Below are 19,357 nucleotides of genomic sequence, written 5' to 3'. Positions count from 1 at the left end.
AACATGTCTTGCCAATGTTTATGCTCAGTACTCTGACCAATGAAGCCATGTATGCCATATATCTTCTTTAGCACTCTATCTACTTGGATTGTCACTTTGAGTGAACTGTGGACTTGCATGCCATTATCTCTTTGTACATTAATGCTCCTAAGGCTCCTTTTATTTACTGTAACTTTCCTCTTAGGTTTGACCTCCTATAAGGTAACACCTCACAGTTGTCCAGATTAAACTCCATCTACTATTTCTCTGCCCATATTTCACACTGGTCTACGAGTTGTTGTATCCTTCGGTAATCTTCCTCATTATCCACTACTCTACCAATTTCCCTGTGGTCTGCAAACTGACCAATTAGCCTACCTATATTTTCATGCAAATCGTATAGAAACATAGAAACATAGAAAAATAGGTGGAGGAGTAGGCCATTCGGCCCTTCGAGCTAGCATCGCCATTCAATATGATCATGGCTGGTCATCTAAAATCAGTACCCCGTTCCTGCTTTTTCCCCATATCCCTTGATTCCTTTAGCCCTTAGAGCTAAATCTTTCTTGAAAATATCCAGTGAATTGGCCTCCACTGCCTTCTGTGGCAGAGAATTCCGCAGATGCACAACTCTCTGGATGAAAAAATGTTTCCTCATCACAGCCTACCCCTTATTCTTAAACTGTGACCCCTAGTTCTGGACTCCCGTAACATCACAAACACTTCTCCTGCATCTAGCCTGTCCCATCCTTTAAGAATTTTATATGTTTTTGTAAGATCCCCACTCATCCTTCTAAATTCAGTCCTGCCATCCCGGGACTTAACCAGGTGAACCTACGCTGCACTCCCTCAATAGCAATAATGCCCTTCCTCAAATTAGGAGACCAAAATTGCACACAATACTGCAGGTGTGGTCCCACCAGAGTCCTGTACAACTGCAGTAGGATCTCCTTGCTCCTAAATTCAAATTATCTTGCAATGAAGGCCAACATGCCATTAGCTTTCGTCACTGCCTGCTGTACCTGCAGGCTTACTTTCAGTGACAAGCACACCCAGGTCTCATTGCATCTTCCCTTTTCCTAATCTGACACCATTCAGATAATAATCAGCGTTCCTGTTCGTGCCACCAATGTGGATAACCTCACATTTATACACATTATACTGCATCTGCCCAACTTATCCAAGTCATCCTGCAGCCTCATAGCATCCTCATCGCAGCTCACGCTGCCACCCAGCTTTGTGTCCTCTGCAATCTTGGAGATGTCACATTTAATTCCATCGCCGCCCTAAATCATTAATATATATTGTAAATAACTGGGGTCCCAGCACTGATCCTTGCGGCACCCCACTAGTCACTGCCTGCCATTCTGGAAAGGACCCGTTAATTCCCACTCTTTGCTTCCTATCTGCCAACCAGTTCTCTATCCATGTCAATGTCCTACCCCCAATACCATGTGCACTAATTTTACACACTGTGTGGGACCTTGTCAAAGGCTTTTTGAAAGTCCAGATACACCACATCCACTGGCTCTCCCTTATCCATTCTACTCGTTACATCCTCAAAAAAATTCCAGAAGATTTGTCGAGCATGATTTCCCCTTCATAAATCCATGCTGACTTTGACCGATCCTGCCACTGCTTTCCAAATGCTATCAAAAAAACGATCGTGTCCTGTGCTCTTTATTACTTGTATGGCTGTATGGCGACCACGCATTTCACTGAACCAATTGGTACATGTGACAAATAAATGTGTCTTGTATCTATAACATCTTTAACAATTGACGGATTATGGATGTAAGGCTAACTGCTCTATAATTCTCCGTTTTCTCTCTCGCTTCTTTCTTAAAACGTGGCGTTACAGTGTATCTGAAACAGGTGCTTTAGCCAAATTAGCCCATGCCGACCAAGATTCCCCATCTACGAAAGTCCCACCTGGCTGCATTGGGCCCATACCTGTCCAAATGTCCTTTAAATGTTGTTCAGGAGCAGATTTGACTATTTGCCTCTAGAAGCTCATTCCTTACATCCACCACTGTCTGTGTGAAAAGGTTGCCTCTCAGGTTCCCATTAAATTGTTCCCCGATCAGCTTAAACTCCTGTCCTTTTGTTCTTGATTCCCCTCCTCATGAATTCATACACCTTTATAAGATCACCACTCAGCCTTCTGCATCACAAGGAATAAAGTCATAGCCTGCCCAACCTCTCCTTATAGCTCAGCCCCTCAAGTCCTGGCAACAACTTAGTGAATCTTCTTTGAACTCGTTCGAGCTTAGCAACATCGCAGTCACAGTGGTGCAGCGGTAGAGTTGCTGCCTTCCAGCGATTGCAGTGCCAGAGACCCAGGTTCCATCCCGATTACGGGTGCTGTCTGCACGGAGTTAGTACGTTCTCCCCGTCATTTACAGTGCATGGATAAGAGATGTTGCTGTAGGAATAGAGATTTAAGGGTTTAAGAAGGAACTGCAGATGCTGGAAAATCGAAGGTAGACAAAAGTGCAGGAGGAACTCAGCGGGTGCAGCATCATCTATGGAGCGAAGGAAATAGGCAACGTTTAAGGGTGTGGAGAGATTGTAATATGTGATTGTAGATCTACCTCTGTGGCTGGCATGCAAACTGTCACCTTGGAAGCACTTACACCTTTGATGTGTTTCAATCTATTTGTCCTTTCATTTAACATAAGATAAATTGCTTCCTTCTGCTTGATTTGCACATACATGGTTTACATTTGGTTCATGTGAAATATTTTTAATATTCAAAGATTTTCTTCTGTGGGATTTATGCCAATTCGACATTCTCATTGACAAAAGATTTATAGCTATAGCAGTTCCTCACCGTTGCTTATAACATGTTCAGTGATGTTCTCACATAAGGTAGTTGTGTGCAGAAGAAAAGTTACGTGTATTCAGTGTCAAAGACTTTGGACCCTCATTCAACAGAACCTATGATGTGACAGCTCCGGTCTGAATCTTGTGAAGGAAGCCATGGGTCTGCCTTGCTTTCATCTTTGTTCAATACTACCTTTTAATCATCAAAAAGTCTAAAAATGTTTAAGAAGGAACTGCAGATGCTGGAGAATCGAAGGTACACAAAAAAGCTGGAGAAACTCAGCGGGTGCAGCAGCATCTATGGAGCGAAGGAAATAGGCAACGTTTCGCTGAGTTTCTCCAGTCTAAAAATGTTGTCCTTTTCAAGAACCACTTCAGTTGCTGTCGACCAGTCACTCTTGCTTCTCCACACTAAAGCATAGAAACATAGAAACATAGAAAATAGGTGCAGGAGTAGGCCATTCGGCCCCTCGAGCCTGCACCGCCATTCAATATTATTATGGCTGATCATCCAACTCAGTATCCTGTACCTGCCTTCTCTCCATACCCCCTGATCCCTTTAGCCACAAGGGCCACATCTAACTCCCTCTTAAATATAGCCAATGAACTGGCCTCAACTACCTTCTGTGGCAGAGAGTTCCAGAGATTTACCACTCTCTGTGTGAAAAAGCTTTATTCTAATTTCTCTAACCCTTATTTCTTCAATACAGGTCAACAAGTCAAGGCTAACGCTAGATTGGTTTTGCCCCTAGTTTGGTGCAAATATAGGCATAGTAACTGGTTAACCCCATGTAGATGTCTGGGAATATTTCTGCGTACTTTGCTAACAGGTCTAAATATGATTTTTCTTTTTACCCATTCTAGTCAAACAACTCTTTCCAGTCCAGCTACAATTGTTTAGTTTTTAGTTTAGAGATACAGCATGGAAACATACCCTTTGGCCCACCAAGCCCACACCGACCAGCGATCCTAGCGTATTAACTCTATCCTACACACACTAGGGACAATTTACCTTTACACAAAGCCAATTAACCTACAAACCTGTACGTCTTTGGAGTGTGGGAGGAAACCGAAGATCTCAGAGAAAACCCAAGTGGTCATGGGGAGAACGTACAAACTCCGTACGGTTAGCACCCGTAGTCGGGATTGAACCCGGGTCTCTGACGCTGTAAGCGCTGTAAGGCAGCAACTCTACCGCTGCGCCACCGTGCTGCCCTAAGACAATCTTTACCCAACAGTGTTGCTTGATTGTGCGTCTATGTAATAACATGTAAATCCATCACAGCGAGGAATGTGGAGGAGTCACTGTGGTGGATGTTTATGTTAAAATGTATTGTGTTCTGTTGCTTTTTATTGGTATGACTGTATGGCAAATGAAATTCCTCGTATGTTGCAAAATGTACTTGGCTAATGAAATATTATTGTGATTGTGATCTATGCACACTGGCACAGGAGTTCTCCTGACGGCCACACCCAGCGTTAATTCTGTTTGCTGACTATTGTGACTCAACAGCCTTTGGTACTATGTCTGAATATATTTACAGCCAAAGTGTTGTTTTAAGTACTTTACCTTCACACCACTTGAGTGTACTTAGCTAAAGTGTTTACCCATAATTGGGTAAACCATATCATCATTCCACCATATCATTGTCTTGTTTAGGTGATTTGCTTCCCACTGTTGCTGCTGATTCCATCTATGTCAAGTAAGATCAATTTGCCATTGTTCTCAGAAGATTCAAAACGACATCGATTTTCTCCCTGTAAGTTTTTGCTGTGAAAACCAAAGAGTGAAAACTTCCCATCTGTGAAGAAATCACACTATGGAAATTGCTTTGATTAACGAGCCTGGCTTTAGACTTGCCTGCTGGGGAAAGGTGGACTTTCCTTCTGAGAATTAAACAAAGTTGCCATTTTAAACCAGAACACTTGTGAAAGATTGCTCCCATGAATCTATAAAGCAATTTGTGTCAGTCTTACCCACCTGCTTCAGGTTTTCATTTGGAACTCCACTTCCCCAATGAGAGTAATCTTGTATCCTGCGTTGGACAACATTATTTCACTTTTCTAAGCCACAGTTGCCAACAGCATCAAATGTGAGATGAATGTTTAACAACTGGTTTATTAATGCATGTTTAATAACCAATTTATTTCATTAATTGATCAAACTACACTTGGTTTACCTGTCACAGAGCATAGTCAGGAATGTCAGATCTTTGTTATATGGTTATATGGTTTTAGTGGGGTAATGTGCCCAATAACAGTCAACACCAGTCCGGCGTCTGAAGAAGGGTCTCGACCTGAAACGTCACCAATTCCCTTTCTCCAGAGATGCTGTCTGACCCGCTGATATATGGTTATATGCCTTTAGTGGGGTATGTGCCCTTCGGCTTAAACCAGCGTCGTGCAGTTCCGGCCCGAAACACCTATTTCCTTCGCTCCATAGATGCTATCACCCGCTGAGTTTCTCCAGCTTTTTGTGTGAACCTTCAATGTAGATCTTTGTTATATGGTTATATGGTTATATGGTTTTAGTGGGGGTAATGTGCCCAATAACAGTCAACACCAGTCCGGCGTCTGAAGAAGGGTCTCGACCTGAAACGTCACCAATTCCCTTTCTCCAGAGATGCTGTCTGACCCGCTGAGTTACTCCAGCCTTTTGTATCTATCTTCGGCTTAAACCAGAGTCTGCAGTTCCTTTCTACACAACAACAGTCATATCAGACTTATTATTCCTAGTTCCAAAGCTATTGTTTCCATAAATGCTGAAGATATAGTATGGGATTATTATATCTGTACACTGCAAGGGCCAGGAAGAGTACGGGTAAGATCAACACTGACCCCTCTCACCCTGGCCACAAACACTTTGAATCACTTCCCTCCGGAAGGCGACTCCGGATTGTCAAAGCTGTCACAGCCAGACATAAAAACAACGTTTTTTTCCACGAGCAGTAGCTCTACTCAACAGCCAAATGTCTGTAGCCTTCTTTAACTCTGGTATTTTATTTGGTTCTTCACATGTTTAAATTATATTATTTTATCTTTAATTGTCTACTGTATATCGTGTTGTTACTTGCGAGCAAAGCACCAAGGCAAATTCCTTGTATGTATACATACGTGGCTATTAAAATGTATTCAATTCAATTCAGTTCAATAGCACTTTATTAAATGAAATATCAATTGCTTTCCACAGCAAAGAAATAGTGTACACTTCTAATCACATTGAAGTTGGAAGAATAACTGTTTCTCGATCGTATTCGTGCTGCCACATTCTCATCACCAGCATCAATTTCCACTGCATAATTTACATTTTCATGTGATCTATGTATGAACTGAAGGTTCACATGGCTGTTGCACACACTGTGGCTTCCTTTACGACCAGTTTGTATCTGAACAACCATTTTATCTTCTTCTCCTGAAGCCATTCCTGCTACAGCAAATGTTGACATATCAGTGTAGTTGGCTTCATGCCTATCTAAAGTGTGTTTAGTTTAATGTCTGCCTTTGACTCATTTGACCAACTACGACACCATTAACGATGTAATTCGCACTGGACCTGTCAGGTCACCCACGCACACTTACACATGTATAGACACTGCCCTGGCCATACTGCATCTGCCCCACATTTCTCCATACCAGCTGTGCCAGTCACTGCCCGAGGCACTCTCATGCCATGCAGTTTATCCTTCCTAGTGCAGAGTTTGCCCAATATTCTTTCCTGTGCCTGTACTTGTCAGTACTCACAGTTATCCTCTACTATGATAACACTGTAATGAGCCTGTCCCACTTACGCAACTTTTTTGGCGACTGCCAGCACCCGTCATAGGTCGTTGTAGGTCACCGAAAATCTTCAACATGTTTAAAATCCAGCGGCAACCAGAAAGATGCTACGACTCTTTGGGCGACTGATGAGACTATTCACGACCGTACAGGCGATACCCCGGTGACATGACACGGGGTGAAGCTTGTGAGTAGTCGCCCAAAGAGTCGTACCTTGTTCTGGTCGCCGCTGGATTTTCAACTTGTTGAACATTTTCGGTGACCTGTAACGACCTATGACAGGTGCCGGAAGTCGCCGAAAAAGTCGCGTAAGTGGGACAGGCTCATTAGTGTTTCAAATGGCATTTGTGGTCACCAGTACTGACAGCTCAAGTGTAAGTCAGCTTCTTTTTACCTCTAGCTTCAAGCTCGGTATGTTGGTTACCATCCTGACCACCAGGGGCGCCGGGGAGATGGCAGCCCTGCCGGCAGTCTGTTCGTTTTTTCATCTTTTTGTTATTTTTAGCGTTTATTAAAAGTTTGTTTTAATGTACTTCGGTTTGTTTTATGTGGGGGGAGGAGGGAGGGGATCGGGGGAAACTTTTTTTCAAGTTCCTACCTTCCCGGAGATGTGATCAATTCTCAGGATCACATTCTCCACGCTCTGCGGCCTACCGTCGCTGGAGCTGGAGGCCTCCTCGGACTGTCGTGAGCCCCACCGACTTAACATCGGAGCAGATCCCTTGCCTGGGATCGCTCCCACCGTGGCCTGCGGACTTACCATCAAGAGCTCGCAGTCTCGGGAGAGGCTAGTCGGGAGCTCCAACGCCACAGAAAGTTCGACCAGCCCCAACGCGAGGTTTGATCGCCCGACACGGGGGAGCTGACAACAGGAACTGAATGCCTCGACGCGGAGGGCCCTAACCCCGCCGGCTACGGGAGTCAAGACTGTCCCGTCAACGAAGGGCTTTAGGCCCCCGACCGAGGAAGAACAAAAGGAAGGACTTGAACTTTATTTTGCCTTCCATCACAGTGAGGAATGTGTAGGAGTCACTGTGGTGGATGTTCATGTTAAAATATGTTTTTGAGTCTGTTGCTTTTAATTGTATGACTGACCTGGCCAATGAAATTCCTCGTATGTTGTAAAACATACTTGGCGAATAAAATCTGATTCTGATATCAATGTCGCCAATATGTAATGCGTGTGAATGCATCTGTCACTGGTTCAATCCATGTAATGTAGGTAGTATCAAGAAGCATGGAGCGACAAGGAGATAGACACAAAATGTTGAAGTTCCTAGGGTAGAGGATTCTAAAATCGGAGGGCGTAGGCTTAAATTGAGAGGAGAGATATTAAAGAGGGACCTCAGGGGAAACTCTTTAACTCAGAGAGGTCGTCTGTAACTGGCATGAGTTTGCAGAGGAAGTAGAAGCAGATGAAATTATGACTTTTAAAAGGCATTTGTACAGATGTATGGATAGGTAGGTTTTGAGGGCTATGGGCCAAATGCAGACAAATGTGACTCGGTCAATATGCCAATTTATTTGTAATGGGTTTCCTGCTGAAATGACTCTAAATCTTTAGTATTGATCTGAGAGTAGATCTTGGATTTAAGTATTTTAATCTAAACGATGACACAACGATGAGAACTATGCTGGAGTGATCGTCCAGTTTATGACCTCAGATCTCTGGTCAACCTCTGAAACCTGCAACGTAATATCTCACATGTTGGAAAGGCCCTCACTGAACCGTGCTGAGACAAATAGTGTGGGATTTCTGACCTCTATTTTGGATTCTGTTGTGTGAAGAGTGCACTCTTCGGGGTGAAACAGTGACGCAGCAGTATAGTTGCTGCCTTACAGCGCCAGAGACCCGGGTGTTATCCTGACCATTGGTGCTGTCTGTGCAGAGTTTGTAATTTCTCCCCGTGACCACGTGGGTTTCTCTGGGTGCTTGGGTTTCTGCCCACACTCCAGCCCGCTCGGCACGGACTCGGTGGGCTGAAAGGCCTGTTTCCACACTGTATCTCTGTAACTAAAACTAGAACTAAAGTTCGGATTTCACGTAAGTGCTGGAAGATTTACTCTTCGCTTTGCCTTTTCTGTTGTGCAGTGGTTCATGTTAAAGCTGGAACGTGCGAGGTGATTGCTGCTCATCGATGTTGCAACAAGAACAAGATCGAGGAACGTTCCCAGACGGTGAAGTGCTCCTGCCTTCCTGGCCAGGTAGCAGGGACAACACGGGCAGCTCCATCCTGTGTTGACGGTATGACCTTCCTCTCTCGTTGAAAGAGATGCCTTGGAGTTATAGAGTCGTAGATTCCTAGAGTGATACATTGTGGAAACAGGCACTTCGGCCCGACCTGCCCACACTGGCCAACATGTCCCAGCTACACAAGTCCCACCTGCTTGCGTTTGGTCCATATCCCTCCAAAGTTGTCCTATCCATGTTGGTGGTGTATGGCACAGACGGTAATAGACCATACATAGATACAATCTGTTTTAACTCAAGTACAACAGATAGTTCAACAGGGAAGACACAAAATGCAGTATTGTATTGTAAAGCATTGTAGCGCATCAGTTCCTGGGACAAAGTCCAATGTCCTCAATGTGGTGAAGGTGAACCGCACAGTACCCTATCTTATGGAATCCATCGTCAATTCGCTGTGATCTTGGATGGGAATGAGATAGTTAAGGTTAATTACAGGTTCGTGGGTTAATTGGCTTGGTGTAATTGTACATTGTCCTTAGGGGATCGCTGGATTGAGCGGACTCGGTGGGCCAAAGGGCTCGTTTCTGCGCTGTATCTCTAACCTAAACTAAACTAAAATCGGTATAGAGGGGACACTCGGAATCTTTTGTGGGATGAGTTAGCAGCTTGCAAACTCTGGTGAAAGATTTATTGAGTTGCCTAATTAGGCTTGGGGGAAATGCTGTTCTTTTTGGCCACAAGTTAATCCTGTGAAACCTCGTACTTTATGACCTCAGCCTGCGTTGCCTCATTTCAGCTGCCACGTTTCTGGAACCCTGGGGTGCAAGGATCTGATTGGAAAGAATTGCAGATTTTCCATTCCACTTTGTAGCTGATGCATCACTCGATTATTTTTTCCCAAACAGATAGGTGCCACTGTCTCTTCATCTTAGCGTACAGGAAGTCTGGAACCAGTTTGGGTGCAAGCCCTAACCTATGGAAATATCTAATGTGGGTACAGGGCAGGATTGCATAACACCTCTCCATTAGATTTCCGATCGAATGGACTTTGATCACACGTTTAGGAGGTTAACTTGTTATGCACGAGTTGACCATGTCAGATCACTTTGTCAGCTGTGGTATAGTTGGTTACATTGAGTCATAGAGTCATAGATTCATACAGATCCTTCGACCCAGTTTGCCCATGTCAACGAAGGTGCCGAATCTACACCAGTCCACCTACCCACGGTCGGCCCATATCCCTCTAAACTTTTCCCACCCATGTATTCTGTCTCAACTGTTTCCTCTGGCAGGCAGCTCATTCCATATACCCACTGTGTGAAAATGTTGCCCCTCAGATTCCTATTAAATCTTTCCCCTTTCATCTTAAACCTATGTACTCTGGTACTTCATTCCCATACACTGGGTAAAAGATTCTGTGCATCCACCTTATCTATTCCCCTCAAGATCTTATGCACCTCTTTAATATCACCCTCATCCTCCTGCGCTTCAAGGAATCAAGACCTAGTCTGCCTAACCTCACCCTATAGCTCAGGCCTCCCAGTCCTGGCAACATCCTTGTAAATTTTCACTGCACCCTTTCCTGCTTAACCATGTCTTTCCGATAACAGGGTGACCAAAACTGAACACAGTACTCCAACTGTGGCCTCATCAGCATCTTGTGTAGCTGTAACATAACATCCCAACTACAGTTAATATTCTGACTGATGAAGGTCAATGTGCCAAAAGTCTTCTTGACCACCTTATCTACCCGTGACGCCACTTTCAAGAAACTATGTACCTGCACTCCGGGACAGCTCTACTCCACAACATTCCCCATATCCTTTCCATTTACTGTGAAGAATCTGTCCTGGTTAGACTTCTCAAAATGCAACACCGCGCATACATGGGAAAAAAACTCCTCTCTGTTTTCTCCGCTGTCAAGCTGTGAAAACAGAGAGGATGAGACAGAGTTTCTTCCCACAGGCCATCAGGACTGTAAACTCTTATCTCACCAGGGACTCATTTACTGTTGTGTTGTGTCTTTTTAAAATGTTTGTTTTTCTCTAACATGTAAATAATGATTCTGTTCTGTAGTTTTTGCACAATCCGCAGGCATTGTCACTTTCATTTCACTGCACATCTTGTATGTGTATGTGACAAATAGAGTTGACTTGATCTGCGATAAAACTCCATTATCCATTCTTCTGCCCACTTACCCAACTGATCAAGATCCTGCTGTTATCTTTGATAACCATCTTCACTATCCACAATTCCACCAATTTGAGTGTCATCTGCATACTTACTAATCCTGTGTTGTACATTCTCATCCAAATCATTGATATAAATTACAAAGATTACAAATCTTTGGAGGATTCACTTCCTCCACCATGGACTCAAGCTGTAATCCAGGTTGATGCTCCCAGGTAGTTCTGAGGAGTGCTCAAACTATATCAGTTTCCATAGCCTAGCCTAGCGGAGCAAGATAGACCACCCCTGCTAAATGCAATGGGCTGACGTGAAGTACGCAACGGAACTGAATGTGGACCTTTTTTTCATCCATTTCCGTAACCAAACCCAACCCAACCCGACCCGACCCGACCCGACTCGCAGTGTAATCAACGTTTCGGCGGAACAGTTTGTGTTAATAAATTAAAATTCTGAAAATGAGGAGAAGATTTTTACCAAATAACTTTTATTTTTACGAGGATGTTTCTGTAACCGGCTTCCGTCTCCGCACTACTATCTTTGCTCCGCTACGGGATCTTTGGTGCGGAGACGGAAGCCGGTTACGGAAATGGGGCCGAAAATTACCCATGAATCTGCCCATGACCGTACTACGTCTTTTTCGTGGAGTGATCTATCTTGCTCCACTATAGGATCTTTGGCCCTTGCCTTGGGGCCATGGGTGGATAGGTTAGAGGTGACGTTGGGTTCCACTCTCACAGTGGTGATTTCTCTTTCATTGCAGCCTTAATCGTTGTTCAGAAGTGGTGGTGTCACATGGAACCATGCCTGGAGGGGGAGGAGTGCAGGGTTCTACCAGATCTGAGTGGGTGGAGCTGTAGCACTGGAAACAAAGTCAAAACCACCAAGGTTAGTGATTCCCTGAGTGTGTGTAGACATCAAGTCCTCTGTACTCTCCTCTCATTGTGGAAACTCCATCCTAATATTCAAACACCATCAGGGTGTCTGTCGCCTCATCCTTTGTTACTCCTGCAGCCGGGTAAACCTACAAGGTCTCTGCAACCCTCTACCATTGGCCTTAAGTGCATTCCTGATTTTAATCCTTCTGCTTTTGCCACTTTTAACTCCCTTGGCTCTGACCTGGAATTTTAGTGGTAAACTCCTCAGCTACTCTGACATATTCTTTTAAATTTAATCTCTTCCATTAAGCATTTGGGGTCTAGCCTCTCAAACTGAGAATCAGTTTCCCAGTTCTTGGCTTGGAATTGATACTCGGGTCTGATCGAGATGGGACGTGCTTCCATACATTTAGGTGTTACCATTTTTGGGCCGTGAAATCCCAAGAGAAGTGTTCTGATTCTAATGTGAATTACAATTACAATTCAATCCCCGATTCCTGAATCATGGAAAAGGTTCTTATCTTTGAGCATGTCCAGTAAAATAGTTCCATTGCAGATTAAGTGAAATATTACAAGGTAGACAAAAGTGCTGGAGAAACTCAGCGGGTGAGGCAGCATCTATGTAGCGAAGGAATAGGTGATGTTTCGGGTCGAGACCCTTCTTCAGACTGATGTGGGGTCTCGACCCGAAACATCACCTATTCCTTCGCTCCATAGATGCTGCCTCACCCGCTGAGTTTCTCCAGCACTTTTGTCTACCTTTGATTTTTCCAGCATCTGCAGTTCCTTCTTAAACAAGTGAAATTTTATTAAAGGACCCAATGCCTATTCTACTTTTCATCTTAATCCTTAGATGATTCTTCTAATTGGTGTAAAGCTCCATGCGTTTATGTTCAATGGCCAAAGGCAGCTTTAGCCACTTTCATGGGATGATTTCAAATTTCTCCATGGTATGAGTTATGGTGTAGGACATGCAATGGGAAACTGGTCTTCCTTGAGTTTAATAATATGTCTTGGCCAAAGGAGGGACATTCATCAATCCTGCCCAAGCCCTTTTAAAGTTATGATGATGGGGAAGGAACAGCTCCAGGGAAATTCCCAGCCGATGCACAAAATACTGCGAGGCTCATATTCTGAAGGCACGATTTGGTTGCAGCATTTCGCTGCATAGCAGATTTGGATGAATGAATCTGCACATGAATTGATATCTCTGCGTCTGACATTTCAATATACAGTCGTGGGTTGAGAACACAAAACTCAGGTTGACACTCGTAGTTCAGCCCTGATGGACAGCTCTGCTAACTGAGTCATAGAGTCACAGATGCCAAATGAGTTGTTAGAAATAGGGACACAAGGAACTGAAGATGCTGGAACCTTGAGCAAAGCACAGTGTGCTGGAGTAACTCAGTAGGTCAGGCAGCATCTGTGGAGGGAATGATGGGAGATGTTTCGGGTCAGGATCCTTGTTCAGACTGATTGTAGAAGAGGGGGAAAGCTGGTAAAGAGGTGGGGATGGGGCAAAGCCTGGCAGGTGATGGGTGGATGCAGATGTGGGGAATTGATTAGGCAGGTGGGTGGACAAGGACTAGAGGTGATAAGAAGTTACTGTAAATGTCTGTTGGATTAGGCGAGAAGAGGAATGACATGTATACCAGAGGAAGGGATACAGGTGGAAGGGAGGGTGGAGGGAGGGGAGGGGGTGGGGAGGGGTGAGGTGGTGGGGGAGTGTGGGGTGGGGGTGGGTGGTGAAGGGACAGGATAATGGGAGAAATGGGTGGACAGTGGTATGGTGGGGTGGTGGTACAGGAATGAGAAAGGGACACCTCGAGACCACCTACTCAAGACTACATCTTCCGTGGACAAATACTTCATCGTACAAGTTCACGACCATACCTTGGAGTTCATCTTGATAGCAAGCTTTCGTGGGGGGAACACATGGACCACATGGTCACTAAAGCCAACCGGACACTAGGATTCCTTAGACAAAACCTCTGGTTCTGCCCAAAGGAAGTGAAAACCACAGCATATACAACATTGGTTAGGCCCTTACTGGAATATGCTTCATGCGCCTGAGACCCATACACAACTGGTCATATCAACAAACTAGGTGTACAGAGGAAAGCAGCACGCTTTTGCATCAGGAACTACAATAGGGTTAGCAGTGTCACCCAGATGCTGTTCGACCTGGAGTGGGAAACGCTGGAAACAAGAAGGGCAAGGAACAGACTAGCCATGTTGTACAAGATTCAAAAGGGGATTGCGGGCAGAACTGCAGTTAGATACATAACATACTCGACAGAAAGGAGAACAAGAAAGAGAAATGATATGCAAATAGAAATCCCAGGACAGGTATTTTTAAGAACTCATTCTTTGTAGGAACCTTAAGGGAATGGAATAAACTAGACAACAAAATAGTCAAATCACCTTCCCTAGACAGTTTTAAGGGAGAACTAACAGCACGTTAGTATGCACAACACATCCAAGCTGGCGATATGCAGAGTACTGCCCTGTCGACTACAAATTCAGAAGGTTCAAAAGGGGAAGGAGGGGTGTTACTTAAAATTGGAGAATTTAATGTTCATATTAAAGATTGGCACGATATGGTGGGGTAACTCAGCAGGACAGGCAGCATCTCTGGATAGAAGGAATGGGTGATGTTTCGGGTCGAGATCCTTCTTCAGGCTGTTCACATAGTTGGCTTATAAGCCACCCAAATGGAATATGAGGTGCTGTTCCTCTAGTTGTTACAATAATTGTTTGAGACGTTCAACATGTAAAAAAAATGGCATGGTGTTATTTGATAGGAATTCTCCCAGATACCAAACCTCTGGCAACCCACATTAGCAACAGCGGGTTGAGTGACAACTGCAGGGGTGGCCATGCACTTTGTACAGCCCGCCCGCAGAACCACAATGATTGGATTTAAAAGTAGCTTTTGTTTGTGAGCTGATTTGGAAAGTCACAGTTGATGTAATGCATTGGTTAGACTGCACAAAGTGTTGTGTGCAGTGCTGGGTGCCACACTGTTGGAAGGATGTGATTACACTGGAAAGAGTCCAAAGGACATTCACTGGGATGGTGCTTGGTTTGGAGTAGTTTAGTAACAGCGAGAGATTGAATAGGCTGGAGTGAAGGAAGCTGCAGGGTAACCCAAGATATATAAAATTATGAGAGGCACAGATAGTAAGCTAAGGATCAATCCATACAGTAATAAGCCTTTGTTGCGTGCTAACCAGTCAGCAGAAAGACAATATATGATTAGTGTTGAGCCACCCACAGTGTGCAGATACATGATAGAGGGATTAACGTGAATAATGTTTAGACCAAGATAATGACAGTAAACGCCGATCAAAGATAGTCCGAGGGTCTCCAATGAGGTAGATAGTAGTTCAGGGCTGCTCTCTAGTTGTGGTAGGATGGTTCAGTTGCCTGGTAACAGCTGGGATGAAACTAACCCTGAATCTGGATGTGTGCATTTTCACACTTCTATACCTTTCGCTCGATGGGAGAGGGGAGATGATGTAGAGGCCAAGGGTGCGACTCGTTGCTGCTGGCCTTGCTGAGGCAGCGTGAGAGACATTTAATAGACATATAGACAGCCACTTAGACTAGGCATTGAAGGACATGGAGTGCTGGCACATGGGATTTGTGTGGGTTGGCAAAAGGTCATCATGGATGTGATAGGAACAAAGGGCCAAATTCTGTGCAGTACAACTCATCCACCTTTAATCCTGCTAGAACATTTCCTGCACCCATTTTAGACTAATCCGACATTAATCCGACATTAATCCGACATTAATCCGACACGTTCTCGAATTTCACCACACCCTTCCCTGAATGCCACTTTGCCAACCAACAAGAACATGGTTAGGTGTGGATGAGTCCAGGTCATCATCAGTTCTGAGTGCAATAATGTCCTTGAAAATATGGTGAAGCTTGTTTTGAGTTTATTAATGTAGACTGGTTCCACCAAGATACAGTACAAAACACCACAGGAGATCCTTCTTTCCTGTGGCTATCAAACTGTACAACTCTTCCCCTTCTGTGTTGGGGTGATGGGCGGAAATCCTGGGGGGGACACACCAAAATAGGTGCTTGATTGTTGGTGCAAACTCAGTGAGCCAAACTTTCTGTTTCTATGGCAAAGCTTTCTGAAGAAGGGTCTCGGCTTGAAACGCCACCCATTCCTTCTCTCCAGAGATGCTGCCTGTCCCGCTGAGGTACCCCAGCAATTTGTGTTCTATCTTCGATGCAAACCAGCACTTGCAGTTCCTTCCTACACATGTCATTTTTTTATTGTTGTAATTGGATGTCAGTTAGCTATGTGGGCAACTCTAGAGGTTGTAGTTCCATAGAGGTTTTGTAGAATAGTGCTTCATTTACTGGATTGAAATGCATTGGCATGGACCATTGATCTGGAGACATCGATTTGTGGGCAGCACAGTGGCGGAGCAGTATAGTTTCTGCCTGCATTGAGTTTGTACATTCTCGGCCCGAAACGTTGCCTATTTCCTTTGCTCCATAGAGTTGCTGCACCCACTGAGTTTCTCCAGCACTCTTGTCTACCAGAAATCTATTGGTGTCGGGCCAAGCACAGTGAAGGATACATTGAAGGACAATGTGAAGGGCAAGCTTTTCAATCTTCCAGCTCCATGGTGTAACATGATAGTGTGCTGAGTGGATGCTAATGGTATTTAATCAGATCACAGTTGGTTTGACATTTCCACCCCAGATCCAAATCTTTTATTGCAGACTTGCTGGTCTTGCCCTTTGGGAATCATGGATTTGTTGTGCACAGGCGGAGGCTATTCTGCTGTTAATAAGGACAGAAAATGTTAGGAAACTCAGCAGGTCAGACAGCGTCTGTGAAAAGATAAACGGTTAATGTTTAGGGTCAAAGAACCTTGTCAGAACAGAAAGAGAAAACAAATTAGTGCCGATAGTAGAGGAGGTGGGGAACATGATGAGTGAAACCCAGAGGATGTCTCTGATAGATTGAAATAATGTGGTCGTTAAGAGGCTGTTAAATTCTTATATGACTGTCTAATGTTTTGCTAATTTGGAAATATAACATAGGCCATTGATCACCCATTCATACAAGCTTTATATTATCCACTCCCTACATATTGGAAGCAACTTTTTTAGAGGCCAATTAACCTACAAACCCACATGTCTTTGAGGTGTGGGAGGAAGCCAGTGCACCCAGATGAAACCCACGCCGTCACAGAATGGAGAACGAGCAAACTCCACACAGGCAGCGCCCAAGGTCAGGATTGAACCAAGGTCTCTGGCGCTGTGAGGCAGCAGCTCTACCAGCTTGCGCCCTTGTGGTGCCCTAAGACTCGGTGATGCTGGGTAGTCTGGTCCACTGGGACATGGCCAGCAGGAGGGAAAAAAGGATGGCAGACATAAATGCCCAGTGCTGATATGAAGGTTGATGTCCTGCAGGCAGCAATACAACAGAGGAACAGGCCCTTCGGCCCAACTTGCCCATGCCGACCAATGTGTCTATCCAAGCTAGTCTCAATGTGGCCAGATAAAGGACGTGTTGTTCCTTCAGCTTGATTGGTAACAGTGCAGGGCCCAAAGATAATGGGGGTGGGGGTGGGATGAGGAGTTAAAATAGCATGCAACTGAAGGCTCCAGGGAACTGAATGCAGGAGCTGGGCAAACCGATCACTCAATCTCCATTTGGTTTCTCAATGTAGAGGAGGCCATATTGTGAAGGGCCAATGCACTACATTAGAATGGAAGAAGTTCCAAAATGACAAAGAGCTGGATGAATCGCAATGGTGATGATACAGGTTTTCAGAGGCTTGTGGGCCAGCATTTGCGAGCTGGAATCCATGGGCCATCAGCTTTCTTCAACTAGAAGCTGGTGTGTGACATTCTATTCACCCTTATTGTATTCCAGGTTACTCGATAGTCCTTTGGGAAAACGGGAGGCAGCGTTTTAATTGTAAAAGTCTGAAAAGTGTTCCACCGTTCATCTGTGGGGAGGGGGGGCACAGAATGGACCGGTTAACCTGACTTCTAGTTTGTTCCCAAGCAGCTGCTTTTGTCCGAGTGGGAATCGCTGCGTCTCCCAAAGGAACGTCAGATATAACGAGTGCAGTCGGGACACCGCACAGTAGGACAGGAAGCATCGGAGAGCCTCTAGTGAAGGGTGAACAATGTGCTGCTGGACAAAGACAAAGAACAGGGTGTCCACGAAGTATCCTCAACAACAAGTACCCTCGAGGGGATGGACACGGGTCACCCTGGAAGCCCAGCTTGCCTCCAGCCTGCTGCAGCCTGAGGGAAGAGGGACAGCTCGCTCCTGCCCTTTGTGTTTTGCAGAGAGACTATACTCCGTTATCTCTTTCCCCAGACCAGGTATAACTCAGTATGAACAAAGCTGTGACCAAAAACCCTGACATTAAACAACCTTCAAAGGGGAAGGAAAATCATGTTGATCTTCACAATCCAATGAATGTTCCAGGGTTTCTATGGCCCCTCTCCATTCAATTCCAGCCGATGAAACAGCCCTTTGCTTCAACCAGTCACCTATGTGGAGATGCCGGCGTTTACAACAGTACAACCTGTGCCTGGTCTGCATCATCTCCTACATCCACTGGAGACTCATGCTAATACTTAATGGAGGTAACAGTGAGTTGGAGTTGAGCCCACAGTGATAATTGTTGAACAAGTTTCAAGGCAGCGGAAGCCTGCTTCTATACCTGACTGGATCCAATCCACCACATGCTTCAGTGGGCCTGGTTACACTGCAGCAAAGCTTCTGGAAGCAGTGATTCTGTTGGGATGATTCCTTGCCTCCGATCGCTCAATTACTTACTGACATTGAAGGCCTGGTCCTCATTTTTATCACAGGTCTGCTGATGACTTCTTGAGACTGAGCAGTGAAAATTAATCTGATCTTGTGATGATTGTAGACCCCAGTTAAACTGTATATAACTGTACAAATTCAGAGTTAATACATGTTAATGTCTGATAAAGGTCATGGCTTATGTTTTGAATTTCATTGCCATTAATATTTGTAAATGATCTAACACAGTGACTGGGTTGGCCAGCATTGGATCAATGGACAATAAACAATAGACAATAGGTGCAGGAGTAGGCCATTTGGCCCTTTGAGCCAGCACCGCCATTCAATATGATCATGGCTGATCATCCCCAATCAGTACCCCGTTCCTGCCTTCTCCCCATATCCCTTGACTCTATAGCTATTTTTAAGAGCCCTATCTAGCTCTCTCTTGAAAGCATCCAGAGAACTGGCCTCCACCGCCCTCTGAGGCAGAGAATTCCACAGACTCATCACTCTCTGTGAGAAAAAGTGTTTCCCCGTCTCCGTTCTAAATGGCTTACTCCTTATTCTTAAACTCCCGTTTGCACTGGAGTGGCTCCTATTAAAGTGACAGATACTATTCCCAGTGACTGTGAGCCCTTGGTGCATGTTCATACATCACAAAGTATCCTCAGCCTTTAACAGTGTTGATTATATACCACCCTCTTCCAGTGT

General features: G+C 44.7%; 1 protein-coding gene across 3 annotated transcripts in view; it reads left to right on the top strand.

Annotated features, from left to right (window-relative positions):
- The window catches only part of LOC129708585 (chemokine-like protein TAFA-2), a 100,954-nt gene extending 82,108 nt beyond the window's left edge, over positions 1 to 18,846 (top strand). For 2 of the 3 annotated variants that reach the window (XM_055654409.1, XM_055654410.1), the window contains 3 exons: positions 8,675 to 8,827; positions 11,724 to 11,848; positions 17,876 to 18,846. In XM_055654409.1, the coding sequence (XP_055510384.1) occupies positions 8,675 to 8,827; positions 11,724 to 11,848; positions 17,876 to 17,944 (347 nt within the window). In that variant the 3' untranslated portion in view covers positions 17,945 to 18,846. The remainder of the gene's footprint in view (positions 1 to 8,674; positions 8,828 to 11,723; positions 11,849 to 17,875) is intronic. The other variant, XM_055654411.1, reaches the window with a different exon arrangement.
- The last annotated feature ends 511 nt before the right edge of the window (positions 18,847 to 19,357 follow it).

Source organism: Leucoraja erinacea, chromosome 24 (genome assembly GCF_028641065.1).
Source record: "Leucoraja erinacea ecotype New England chromosome 24, Leri_hhj_1, whole genome shotgun sequence".
Classification (NCBI taxonomy): Eukaryota; Metazoa; Chordata; class Chondrichthyes; order Rajiformes; family Rajidae; genus Leucoraja; species Leucoraja erinaceus.
Note: the sequence above shows the minus strand (reverse complement) of the source record. Positions and strands in the feature narration are given on the sequence as shown.